The sequence below is a fragment of the Gasterosteus aculeatus genome, chromosome 14, assembly GCF_964276395.1.
Source record: "Gasterosteus aculeatus chromosome 14, fGasAcu3.hap1.1, whole genome shotgun sequence".
Taxonomy (NCBI): domain Eukaryota; kingdom Metazoa; phylum Chordata; class Actinopteri; order Perciformes; family Gasterosteidae; genus Gasterosteus; species Gasterosteus aculeatus.
Window position 1 is genome coordinate 2,704,323 of NC_135702.1, and position 13,953 is coordinate 2,718,275.

At 47.2% G+C, this 13,953-nt stretch overlaps 1 protein-coding gene and 1 long non-coding RNA gene across 16 annotated transcripts in view; one reads left to right on the plus strand and one right to left on the minus strand.

The window, feature by feature from the left end:
* Nucleotides 1-13,953, minus strand: part of fcho2 (FCH and mu domain containing endocytic adaptor 2) — a 36,490-nt gene that overhangs the window by 17,725 nt on the left and 4,812 nt on the right. For all 15 annotated transcript variants that reach the window (XM_078088878.1, XM_078088876.1, XM_078088874.1 and 12 more), the window contains exons 2-7: nt 12,681-12,772; nt 10,351-10,425; nt 10,117-10,258; nt 8,402-8,554; nt 8,069-8,173; nt 7,100-7,198 (exon numbers count right to left, since the gene is read on the minus strand). In XM_078088878.1, the coding sequence (XP_077945004.1) occupies nt 7,100-7,198; nt 8,069-8,173; nt 8,402-8,554; nt 10,117-10,258; nt 10,351-10,425; nt 12,681-12,772 (666 nt within the window). The remainder of the gene's footprint in view (nt 1-7,099; nt 7,199-8,068; nt 8,174-8,401; nt 8,555-10,116; nt 10,259-10,350; nt 10,426-12,680; nt 12,773-13,953) is intronic.
* LOC144388308 (uncharacterized) lies at nt 149-3,891 on the plus strand. Its single transcript, XR_013452633.1, has 5 exons — nt 149-1,947; nt 2,134-2,280; nt 2,400-2,547; nt 2,731-2,832; nt 3,160-3,891. It is a non-coding gene; the product is annotated as an uncharacterized LOC144388308 (long non-coding RNA).

Below are 13,953 nucleotides of genomic sequence, written 5' to 3' on the forward strand. Positions count from 1 at the left end.
ACTATTTCCGTCTCTGAAAAACAACGCGTTTTATTCAAAATCTGAGCATAATACAGTGAGCATAATACAGTCACTAGTTCTTTGAAGGAGTGAGACGTCTTACTCGTTTGTCGTGTCTGTTGAAAGTTGGGCATGCGCAGTACGGAACACAGACGGCTCACTGGAGGGAATGTTACAGGTGCGTAATTAAGCTGCCTCGTCCGAGACGGTTTGAATTCGTATTTCATTGCAGGTTAAGTTGTATCGAATATCTCAGTTTTTTTAGTCCAATACATTTTAAATATTATATTTAATATTATTTGTTGTGTACACTGTTGCAGCCGAGCACAAGCTAACGTTAGCTAGCTATCTTGCTAGCTAACGTTAGCTAACGTTATTTAACTTGCTAGCTAAAACTGCTAACAGCATGGACGAACTTGATGACGTCACGGTGTCGACTTTAAGAGGTAACGTAGTCAAATATACATTTTTAACGTGGTTATTAATTTTTCGTCATATTTATTTTGCACCAGTAACACCAAGAAAAATCCCTTTTAAGTAAAAACCTACTTTGCAATACTTATGATTCATCAGAGAGGTTAAGATCAGCTAAATTTAAACAGATTAAGACTTGCAGTCCTCTCTATAAAATCGGTAGTAACTCTTAATTCTGAACAGATTTGAATGGAATGGTTTTATTATAAATTGGATAAATTTAACTTTATACTGGTTACGTGTTTCAATTAAATCCAGTTACTGGGGTGGATCTACTCTGTTCTATTATACTAAAACATTCGGAATAACCACAACTTAAAATATAAATTATTTAGAATGTATGCTTTTATGAGTTTCTAAAAAATGTAGATTGCTATATACATTCAGTAAATTTGAATTAAAATTGCTTCAGAATTAAGAGAGTTACGACTGATTAAAATGTTTAATTTACCACTCTGATGTGATGCATAATCCACTGAGGTATGTCATTTCTTTATCTATTGTTATATCATGTGTATTTACATTTTTTGATGATGAAGTTCATTCATTTTCTGCTTGTTTAGTAAGTATTTATATCCAACACCATAAGGCAATCACTAAACCTACCTTCATTATCACTAAAAGGAGAATATTAACACAAACTATTTAGGATTATTGTTATAACCTTAGTGGAGTTGTCAATGCTGCATCACAATTTGTGTTAAGACAGTATAAATTAAAAGTTGCTTTTACAAATACTTAATTATCTTTTATTTTACAGGAAACTGTAGACTCAAAATCAACGAGCAGTTCTACTTCTATGATTGGGTCACCCCTATCTCAGACATCCACTCAAGTAAAAAGATGTCCCGCAAAGCACACAACACCTGAAAATGTTGTGAAGTTATCCTTCCCCGAATATGTATTGCACACTGACACCAAACTAGAGCAATGCCGAAAACAATATTTTGAGTTGGCGAAGGCCGGCGAAGAGAGAAACTGCCAAATGTCAAAGGACCTCAGATGTCGGCTCATCCGAAACACCATGACCAGTATGATCGCAATCCTGAGGGCAACGGGGGACAGAGACAGATACCCGTCAAAGCCAGAAATAACAGCTATGGCAAAGCGAACAGTGCTGTACTACCCCATGCTGCAGGGCCGAGACCTGAGCAGCAAGTATGCATGGGTAGGTCAAATGCATCCAGGTGCATGTTTGATGTTTGAAGCATTTATTTGAATTTTTCTTGTCACAGGTTACTGTGTACTCACAGCTATACAAAAGATTGAAAAATTTGAGATCACCCCAAAAGACCAATCCAAAGAGGCGCCGACTCGAGGAGCTAAAGTGCCAACCTGACTGACCCAGATGAATTTGATTCAAGTGACTCAACAGTCATTCTGGATCTCCCCTCAAAAGGGGGTAGCATTCAAGCATTCAAGACTTCCCTTCTGAAGGGAGTAGCACCCCTGACTCGGGCAACAATGCCAGATGTGAGTTCTAACATTACATTTACAAATTTACCATTGTGTGGTGTTCATAGTTTACACTTCTTTTGATTGGAAGACTAATAAACTGGAAGACTCAAACTAATTGCTACCATATTATTTATAAAGTTACTAATTTCTATGAATTAATGCCATGTATTTAATTATGTATATTTCTGTCCTTCATCTAAGATGCCCGCATCTTTGCGTAAGAAGAAAACTCCAAACCGTGAGTCCGTCTCTCAGCTCCTGGATTTGGAATTTTCAGCCAGAAGAGCATTCATTGATTCTTTTTGCGAGGAGGACAGACACAAGAAAATTCCAGAGGACATTGGACATGTAAGTCATTATTGACTAAGCATAATTTAAAACATGGCACCACACAAAACAATGTCTTGTATGCCAATTTCTGTATCCTACCCAATGCAGTCAAATGTCTTTATTTGTATGTTGGATAGGTGATGGAGGAGCTTCAACGCATTCTGGACAAAAATAACATCCATTACATTGATGAGCTGAAGGGAAGATGGGACGACTTCTGCCAGAAGGTGCAGTTTTTTGGTGTGTGGAAAAAGCTGCTGAAACCCTCAGTAGGAATGGACAAAGGTAAGCAATGATGTTTGATGTTATTAGGGTGGACATTAGGCAGGTTTATGTGCTAGTGTCTTCTTTTCATCTGTGGTGGCTATCGCATGATTTGTGTAACTTTTTTTGTATTTTAGCAGATGTTGTAAACTGTTGGTCAGATTTGACCTTGTATTACACATATTATCCTCAACAATTGAACAGGCTCTCAGTATCCTACGTGTGCTGCCTTCATTGTCCCCCTCTTCATCTGCTCCTCTGAAGAAGTTAGGACATGTGAGTGAGGCTCTTGTGCATGTCCTCAAGGTAAGCAAAATGAATGCACTACTTGGTTAATAGTTTTTATTGACCTAGTGAAGACCTAAAAAGACTGGCCTAGCCCAACAAATGTAAATACATTTATATAGATTCAAATACAGTGTGTTAAGCAACACAATGTTTTGCAGTAGACCCACAGACACATTCTGATATTCTTTATATCTGTGGTTCTAAAGCTTCTTAGACAGTGTGCCACCTCAGTAAATATTGGACTCCTCAAGTACCACTAAAATCACTGATGTAAAAGAAAACCATAGCTCCTCCTCTGAATTTTTCTTTATCCTGATGGAAAGATGTCCATTTTATGTGTTTAAGGAAAAAGAAGACCCCAATGACTATTTGAAGAAACGTCGTCTCTCCTGCCCAGTCCTTATTGTGAGTTTGTCCAACTGCCTCCTGGCTGTAGGAGATGTGCTGATAACTACGCTCCCAAAAGACAAGGTAACACAGGGTGTTTTATACCTTACGGCCTACTATTATGCTCTACACCTTACTTACCCCAGGTGCGTAGCCACTCTGCTCTCTGTCATAAAAACGGAGGTTCTCTTGGACACAATCCATGAGCGAGACCTCACACCATCTTTCAAGAAGGGCATGGCTGACTGGAAAGCTTTTGTTGGCAAGTAAAGCCGTTTCCATTCTTATTTAGCAAATGTTTCCCAATGTTAAGGTCGCAATAATAACAATGTTGTTGATCTATTGAGGGACACAGTGGTCAAATATTTATGTTAATGTTAGCCCAAGACCCATAACTTGTTGCAATAATAAGCACATTGTAAGTGTATTGAGGAGACAGAGGTCAGATGATTATGTCTGACTGTAATCCATGTGTTACACATATATGTCATGTTTTGCTATGTTTTTTTACTATTATTAGTATTTTATTACAGTGCCATACACACTGCGCCAAAACATGACTGGTGCTGCAGGCACAGTGTAACTGACTGACTGCACTGTATTGTAAGAATTGTTTGCTCCCTCCTGCATTTCAGAGCTAAAGAGGCATGCTCTTTCTTATGCAAATAAAATATTTGTTTGTTTAATGCACAACTTGTTTTCATTGAAGTATGCGTTTGTCTTAAATTTAGAACAGTATCACTATTGTAGAGCTAACATTAAGTTAAAAGCACTTGAATTTAGATTAGTTATGATACAAAAGCACTTCTTATGAGTAAAACAATGCATAATATGAGTATTTCCAGCTAACTTCAAGACATTTTTTATCCTAAAATGCTTAAATAATCACTTTTTAATCTTATTTCAAGTTGGTGGTGGTCTAAAATCTAGGACAATGTCACTATTTTAGAACTTTAAATGAGTTAAATACACTTGAAATAAGAGGGATGCCATGAACAGTGAAAAAATAAAAAGCTACTTTTGAGCATTTCAAGCTTATTATGATACACAACACTTTCTAATACTAGTAAAATATAGCTCAAAATAAGTTTACCTGGCTAATTTCAAGATCAATTCCTATCTCAAAAGTCCTAAATATTACATCTTATTTCAAGAAATCTTGACAAGCCGATTTTCACTAGTTCCATTGGCAGATTTTTTTGCTTATTTCAAGCAAAAACGTCTCGTATTTGTTGTTTTTTTACTTATTTTTGGAGGGGCATTTTTTCCAGTGCAGGACTGTAGTGAGGAAGAGTCCCCCCCCCACCTGCTCAGGTCTGAACCTTTAAATACATGAAGTGCTCGTGCTCGCTGGGGGGGGCCGACAGCTGACTTTTACCGCTTCTGTTACGCCACATCACACAAGTGAACATCAGCCTCACGCGGCGAGCGTTTAGGGCCGTTTGTTTTCGTGACGCGCAGCCGAACGAACGCTATTAATCCTCGCCGGCGCCGCTTTGCCTCCAGTTGGTGTTTTCTAATGGGTAACGTTTATTTCCTGCAGACGCACTGGCCTTCACTGAGAGGGACGCCCTTTGTGTCGGCGTTGTTGGCGCTGCGTCCAGGCCCTTGCTTTGGGTGATGTGCATGTGTGCACGTGTGCATTTGTGCACGTGTGCATTTGTGCACGTGTGCGCGCTGAGGGGGAAGCCGACGCGCCGCACAGGCAGCGGGCTGAGGAGCAGTGGCCGACTGTGCCGTCTCGCCGGAACCCATTCAGATGTTCGTGATACTGTGAGCGGCTCCACCATCAATCAGACACACATGCAAACACATACAATGTGTGCCCCCCCCCCACGCGCACACACACACACACACACACACACACACACCGGCACAGCCCCTGTAGCGAGGTGGAGTGCATTAGCCTTCTGTGCCCTGGCAGGAGAGGATGTAGGTTGGTTGTTGCGGTTGAGGAAGTACGCTCAGAGCAGCACACGCGATCAGTCGGGTGCTGTTGCCCTGACGGAGGGCAGTAATGTCGTCACACACACACACACACACACCTCGTACCGTGGAGACCTTTGACCACATGCTGGAAACATGCATCTGCCTTCAAGGGATCAACACACACAAACACACACACAGACACGCTCACTTACAAAAGCAAACACAGCACGCTGACCTGGCCGACACACCTGCCCTGGTGTGTGTGTGTCTCTCGGACCCGTCTATATATGGCGCTTTCATTCTCCGGCGCTCGCCTTTCATCCTCTCTAACCCTCTTATCCTTCATGCCCACTGAGCCGATGCCGGCTGAGCCTCGTCTCAAAATACCCGCCAGGTTGACGTGATCCCTCCTTTACAGGTGACACAAGCCCCGCCCCCTCCCCACGAGCCGCACCTCCCCGCATGTTCTGTGGACAGGAGCTCCGCCATTTTCCTGTTCACCTGGAGGTTAACTACCCCCCCCCCCCCCCCTCCCTCTCTGCAGGCCGCTCTGATCGCCGATAGAATATATATATATTTTTTTCCTGGTATTGTATATTCATTTTGTTAATTTGTTGCAACATATGAAAAAAGGCTTAATAAAACCTGAAATATGTATTAACATACACTATAAAAAGGAATTTAAGCTTAGTAAAATTGTAACATTGTAATATTAGATTAAAAATAAGTAACAGTGACCTGCTTTAATCATTTTAATGTACTTTTTTTTTCCTTCAGCTAGTCTGCACTCACCTTGCCCACAAATCAGATTCCACCCCCCGGGGGCAGCTTTGTTTACAGATGATTGTCTCTCGTGCTGCATTCATTCACTCAAATCAGAGCACTGTTTGTCATCACATTATTATTATTATTATTGAAGAGATGCAGTGGGACACATGCAGTAAGTCAGTTTAGTATTCAAAGTTTAAAAGTAAATGGCGTAACAAACAGGGATAAAAAGCCGACGAATGACACGTAGCAGGTGAACGTCCGGTCCTCTGTGTGTGTTTGTGTGTGTGCGTCTAACCAAACAACGACAAACCTCACAGTATTCTACACTTTAACTGCAAACGTATGATTTCTGTGTCAGTGTGAATGCCCGTGAGCTCAGTGACGAGGCACAATGACGCAGATACAAACTGCCCCCCCCTCCCTCCTGCCTCACCCTCGTGTGATCATAATATTCAAGGCCGGTCCCAACCTGGTTTGAGCTCATCAACCAAACCCCAAATTCTAGGCCCGACAGGCAGGAACCGGGGGGGGGGGCGGTAACCCGCGCCGGCCTGTCGCGCTGCATTCTTTTCCGACTAGCAGCGAGGCGCTCTCGGTGGAGCCGCGGCGCCCTCTGCGGGCGCTGAGAGGACTACAGCAGGCGAGTGGGTGAGGAGGGGGGGGGGAGGCACGGAGCAGCAGATTGCAGTCTGTCTCTTGTTCTGTGCGCCGCTGGTAAGTGTGATTGCCGAGTAAATAAACGGAGAGGGAAATCTCCGGTTAACCTCGGGGGCGGGGGGGGGGGGGGATGAATACGGCGGCGGATGGTGTTTGACAGCCTTCACGTGGACGACGCGATCCGCCCCCGATGCCGCTTCCTCAAAAGCCAAAACACACACACACACCGCCGGAAACAAACAGCACGCTCGGCCCCGCCGGCGAGCGCCCTCGACTCCCGGAGGTGTCTCGGATCGGCCGGGGGGGGAGGAGGAGGGGGGAGGAGGGGGGAGTTTTGATCAGCCTTTAATTGCTCGGCATAAAGGGATGACTGGAGCATTTCCTGCTTCTCAGTCAAACGATTAGCGAGATCAAAGACGACACTAATTGACGTGACGCGCGGTGAACCCGGCGAGCGGAGCCCTCAGGTCAACGGGACGCCGACTCCACCCACAGGAATGTTCCACAGCACGTGTGTGTGTGTGTGTGAGCTCGCACTCACCTCTCCTATTTGGATGTGCGTTTCGTCGACGGACTGCGAGTACGACCGGATGATCTCCTTCATGTGCACGATGTGGTTTTCTTCGATGTCTTGGAATTTCTGCAACACAAAGCCGGAGGCGCGACGGGACGCAGTTATTCGGGTGCAAACAGATCTGAGACTCGTGGAGTCAAGTGACACGAAACAGGGCATGAAAACGAGCAGAGAGAGAGAGAGAGAGAGAGGGCAGCGTAGGATACACTTCACCAATTCTGCCCCGGCCACTTCCTGTGTGTCTGTCTGGGTGGTCTGTGTCGCACACACACACACACACACACACACACACGCACAGATGCTTCCACACTGATTCTGTTTTGTGAAACACATCAGCGGAGGTCCGTTCTGCCTTTGGCCGCTGGCAGAGTGCAGATAACGACTTCAAATGAGTGTGTTTGCTCCCCACTGGAGTCTGACTCGGGGCTCCTGGGGGTTAACCGGGGAGACGGAATAAAAAGAATGAAAAGAGAGGACGCGGAGGAAGCGTCGCCACAGATAAAGAGCCGCTCGCTGCCGCCGGCTCGCGGACGCACACACACACACACGCGCACATGAAGGGAACACATGTAGTGATGTCACAGAGAACATGTGTTGGCTGTTTATAACTCACGCCGTAGACTGTGGTGTCTGAAGCTTGGCTTTCTCTTGGGAGTGTGAGGGGGCCGGGGGGGGGGGGGGGCAGCAAAAACAAACGGCGAGCTAACTAGAACCACTTCTGGTGGCGGAGCGGCGGCGGCGGCCGTGCGGGAGGATTTGGAGGCCAAACACTGGTGATCTGATTTTAATTTGGAGTTTATCTAATCAGACCTTCAGATGGATCCAATCAGGCCTTTCCACAGCGGTTTCCGTTCCAGAGGAGGAAAACACAATCTGGAGCGGATGAACACACGCACACACACACACACGGAGGCGGGACCTGGAAAGGGTTCGTACCTGAGCAGTTTCTGCCATCTTCTGTTCAAACTCCGACTTGGCCGCAGCGTATTTCTCCACGAAGGACTTGTAGGTCTCCGTGGCTTTTTTGGCTTTCACTCCGGCCTGCCAAAGAAACAAAAACCCACAAAGTCAACAGCGGTTGTCGCGTTGTGCGCCGCGCCGTGCACACACGCGCACGCCTTGTTTTTCCAGATCGAATTTTAAAACCGACAAGAGGCCGACCTCCACTTAATGCCTGAAGGCACCTCGTCGTGCCTCACTGCCCCACGGTACACAGGTGTGTGTGACCCCCCCCCCAACCCACACACCCACACACACACACACACACACCTTGTCCACATCTCTCTGGGTGGCCCCGTCTTTGCGGAGGCGCTCCTGCTCCACGGTCTTGGCGTTGTAGATCTCCTTGGACTTCTGCAGGGCCTGAGAGGTGGTCTGGATGTTCTGCACGGCCTCCAGGGTGGACGCCACCTCTTCTTTAGTCTGACAGACACACAAATAGTCGGATTTCTGATTCTTCTGTTGTGAAGAAGAATTCCCTTCATAACACATTCACATTTTATCTTATTCTCATCGTGTCTATGTATTCATGTTGAAAGACATAAAAAGAGCTGCGATGCGGTGAGTTTGGGCGTTTGTTTTGCTCGCCCTCGTCTCCGACGACATGTTACGTACACATTGTGAGCAGCCCCTCCAAGACGGGTGTTTACTTTGTGTTATTCACACCACTTTACTGCAGCAAGCGGCGCATCTGTGAGCCAGCCAGCAAACACGGAGCGGGGAGGAGGAGGAGCAGGGAAGTGATGGAGAGACGCTGTGGCAGCCTTTTTCTTACGCTCAACGCACAAACGCACAACCCGGGCTCCTCTTTGGCTTCTTTGTTGCCGTTGTGTGGCTTCATGCGTGAGACGCGAGGCGAAGGTTCCTCAGCAGAGAGGAGCAGTGGAGGAGTGAAGGGTCAGAGGAAAAGAAGCTACGCAGAGCGGCGCCGCACGCTAGCTTTTCTCAGGGTTGAAATCAACGGTTAAATCTACTCCACTTTTCCAGGGGCGTAAATCAACAGGGAGGTGAGAACGGCTTCCTAATCAAAGGCATCCATCACACCTGTTATTAAATAAATAACACTGGTTATTTATCAGTAGTTTGTGGGTTCATACATACCAATCTCAATATGTGTGTGTAGCGCCTGTAATGTAATGGTACTATGGTGATATGAGAGGGGGGGGTGTGATTTGAGGGGGCGTGTGATATGAGGGGGGGGGGGCGTGTGATATGAGAGGGGGGCGTGTGCTATGAGAGAGGGGCGTGTGATATGAGGGGGGGGCGTGTTATGAGAGGGGGGCGTGTAATATGAGGGGGGGCGTGTGATATGACAGAGGGGCGTGTGATATGAGGGGGCGTGTGATATGAGAGGGGCGTGTGATATGAGAGGGGGGGGCGTGTGATATGAGGGGGGCGTGTGATATGAGAGCGGCGTGTGATATGAGAGAGGGGCGTGTGATATGAGGGGGCGTGTGATATGAGAGGGGCGTGTGATATGAGAGGGGCGTGTGATATGAGAGGGGCGTGTGATATGAGAGAGGGGCGTGTGATATGAGAGGGAGGGGCGTGTGATATGAGAGGGGGCCGTGTGATATGAGAGGGGGGGCATGTGATATGAGAGGGGGGCGTGTGATATGAGAGGGGGGGCATGTGATATGAGAGGGGGCGTGTGATATGAGAGGGGGGGCATGTGATATGAGAGGGGGGCGTCTGATATGAGAGGGGAGGGGCGTGTGAGATGAGAGGGGGGGGCGTGTGATATGAGAGGGAGGCGTCTGATATGAGAGGGGGAGGCGTCTGATATGAGAGGGGGGCGTCTGATATGAGAGGGGCGTGTGATATGAGAGGGGCGTGTGATATGAGAGGGGGGCGTGTAATATGAGAGGGGCGTGTGATATGAGAGGGGGGCGTGTGATATGAGAGGGGGGGCGTGTGATATGAGAGGGGCGTGTGACATGAGATCCTGAACACTTCTTCATGAGTTCTTCCGTGCGTCTCCTTACCTTCTTGTGTGCTTTGGCCTGCTCCTCCACATACTTCTGGACCTCTTTTATAAGCTCCTGCAGCTTCCTCACCAGCTCCATGTGACAGCTGGCCAGCTTCTCCGTGGAGGTCTTGAACACATCCCACACCGGAGCGAAGGTCCTGGAGGGAGAGACGACAGCCTCCTCACATTCACTCGCTCGCTCACTCGTTCACGTCTTCGGGGGAACCTGCACAACGACGTTCACACTCACCCGAGCTGAGAAAAGTTGCCGGCGGACTTGGCGAGTTTGGTCATGGACCGGGCGTAGGCTTCTTCGATAGTGCTCCTGGGAGAGAGCGGGAAGAGACCCGACGGGTTATGGAACGTCAATATTGGTGAGAAAAGTCATTTATAACTTTGGTAAGTTATTTCCAAAAGGATTAGCAGGTTGACGTGCGGCTTGGCCTGGCATTTGTTCGTAAACCGTGTGTGGAAGCTATACCGTTTGGATCCGCTGCTTCACACTTTTTTTATTCCTTCGTCCTTCAGCAAAGTGACACATTTAAAAAAAACCAAAACAAATCTTTAAAAACCCGCGGTAGTGTTATAGTGGAAGCTTGAATTATGCATGACTCATTTAGCAGGCCTTCCTCTGCAGTCGCAGGATCAAGGTCAGCCAGGGGAGTAACACACACACAGATACACACACATAGAGACACATCCAGCGTAACAACGCTCAGGGTGGCAGAAGCTAGAAACGCGTGACACGCTGCATCCCTACTTCCAAAGACTTTTAAAAAGCTTCCTTCTGTTGCAGATTGTTGCTCCGCTGTTAAATATGATATATTCAGTCCGATTGTCATTCACATTAATTACAGCCCCTCTTTTGTTGTGTTTAGAAATAACTAGCAGGGTGTCACAGAGTCGATACATAATAACCTTCACTATATTGTAACCATTTTTTTGCCTTGACGACTGAAATTTGGTCAAGATATTCTTGAACGGATCTAAACCCAAAGTTTCCTACTTGCAAACCAGGAGAACTCTTTCCATGAGTAGTATCCCAAATCCATACTTTGGTACATTTATGTTTTTTGCTCAGATGGGAAGACACAATATGAGGTATAACCGTTAAAAAGCACCAGAATAGGCTGCTTCTTCAGTGGTTGTAGCCAGAAACAATCCTCCCATAATGCAATGCGTGAGTGCGGTTGCCTTGTCGTACGGATTTGGGAAAAACTGTGCGAGATGAAAGTGTCTTCCGGTTCTTTTTAGTCTTGTTCGCGTCGCTCCAAGATCATTTTTGGTCCGGAGGTTGCCGCGTTACCTCCTTTCAGAATAAAAGAAGGAGTGAGAGTGAAACAGCAGCGGCCACAGCTCATGAGCTTCCTTCTCCACCAGGGGGAGCCGACGAGCTGCTCTCCAAGAACAAACAACAACAACCAGGAGTCGCTGATTTTAAACCCAGCCTGTGAGAAGCACAACACAACCAACGCATCGGTCTCCTTCATGGGCTGATTCCTTCGTATAGTTAAACAGCAGCGTTCCTGGACGGAGGGTTAATATTTAAGCAAAGTGAAAGGCCGAGAGGTGATTGGGTTTGAAGCGGGTAGGTGAGCGCCCAGCTGCACAGACGGTTTCCCCCCCTCTGGAGCCTCCCGCTAACTGTCTGTCTGAATCGTCGTCATTGATGAGGGTTTTCCAAACACGGCGTACGGAACGCGGGCCGCGCCGGGTGCCGGAGTGAGCGCGTGCAGAGGAATCCGCGGCCGGCCGTCCATCACGCGGCAGGTTATAAACACACAGCTTCAGGGATGCGGGGAGCACTTTGAAACCAAGCTATTATTACGGTATCATCCAGATGCAGACGGACGGTGTGTAACGCGTAGTGGGGTTGCGTGTGGTTACGTTTGCAAAACGTCCTCAAACCTCCACCAAGTCACAATGTTCCACTTATTGAGTAAACCTCCGCTTTGTTTTTCTGAGGAATACGGGGAACCTCCTCAACAGATATGAATCTGCGTAGAAGCGGCTGAATTGATCAGTTTAGTGACAAAATAATAACCGGTTTAGGCTGTGTTTGTTTTCATTTAAATGACTGTGAAGAAAGTCGTGGGAAGAGCGGATGTTTGTTTTTGCTCCCATTATCACATGACCGTGTATTATCTGGAACGACGGCCAGCCGTTTGGAATATGAAAACAGTTACACATGTTAAATACTTCATAGATTGGGCCGATTCCCTCGTCAGTCGAACAAACAGAACTCATGGCGGCCTTTCATAGCTTGAATAGTATAAATAAGCCACAATTATCCAACAAATGGCACCATTCAGGCTCCCTAAGGAAGGCAGATGTTGAACTAAACACTATAGGAGGAATTCTGGGAACTTCTTGGCAACCCGTATCCCAGTGAATATGTTTCTGTTTGGGACGTTTCATCGATTCATAGAAGAAGAGGAAGGTATTTTACTCCGATAAGTTCCCGTGTTTGTTACCACCAAGAACTCCGGCGCGCTGCCTTTACATACCACGAAACAGGTCAGACGGGTGGGGAGGGAGGACGAGGCCTCGCTGCGCGTCGACTACGTGGGAGAGTCTCACCTTTCTCTGATGAAGTCCGTCAGCTCCTTTGAGGAAATCTGCCCGTGCTTCATGTTGTGGTAGAGAACGTCGAAGCCATTGTTTTTGTCCCCCTGCGTTTCACAGACAAAAAAAAACAACAACAACAAGGGATTAGTCCAAAGCAAAACAAACGAGCCCCCCCCCCCCTCCTCCTCCTCCTCCTCCTCCTCCTCCGCCCCCCTCCGGGTTCTGATCCGACCAAATACCGTGAGGGCGTTCTGGGCGAGCAGCGTCCTCGCGGCCTGCATGGCCCCCAGCTGCCGCCTCTGGTCCAGCATCCCCGCCCTCGCCATGTTGGACGGGAACGAGCGCTAACGGATACGCTCACAGTACGAGAGAGGGCCGCGGCCTGTGGTGGCGTAACCATGGCGATAGGTATCCAGTTGCAGCGACGCTTCCAAAAGAAATGCGGGCACCTCTGAATAATTGATGGCTACGAAGAATGTTCTGCCATCCAGCTGCTGATATTTGTACTGAAATATTAGATATTAGATCGCGGCAAATAAAACGTGAATTGGACAAACTCAAATTAAATCAAGGACAACAAATAATCTATTACTAAACCACTTCCTGTTTCAGAAACAGGCCATTAATGTATTTCTAGGTCATCGCAGACACGCAGGTAATTATGCGACGTGATTATTAAAAACAATCTGCAGAACAGAAAACTAGCTTTGAGAAAACGTAGAAACGTTCGGTGGTTTGTTGAATCACTCACGAGCCGAAGGATTTAAACAGTAAAACAAAGACACGAGATCTGAATCAAGATTGTCTCATAATGTCTGGTGTTTACATCATTAAGAATACATAATACTACTAGGATTCATTTGTCAAAGGAGGAGGAACCGGATCCTCGTGGGGCCTTTGGTTTGGTTTGTATTTGGGATTAAAGCTGAAACTGTTTCAGCGCTGACCTCGGTACGCCGACCGCTCGGCTGTGGTGGTCGTCAAGGAAACGCAACAAGTGTCCGACACCGCAAACCGCTGCTGTTTTTCTTCACGTTCCTTCAAGAAAACAAAAAGTCACTTTCTGGGAAGAAAGGAGAAGAAACGTTTCACTTCCTCATCGGCCTCCGTCGGGCTGAGAGGAGCTCCACCAAAGCCTCTGACCACCGGCGTGCTCCACCCAAACAAAGACCAAGGAGGAGGCAGACGTTCAGAAGAGCCTGAGGGCCACCTCTGCGTGACCCCCCCCCCGACCCAGCGGCGGAACCGGACGCCTCCTGGTTCCCCGCAGCCATCCGCCGCCAGC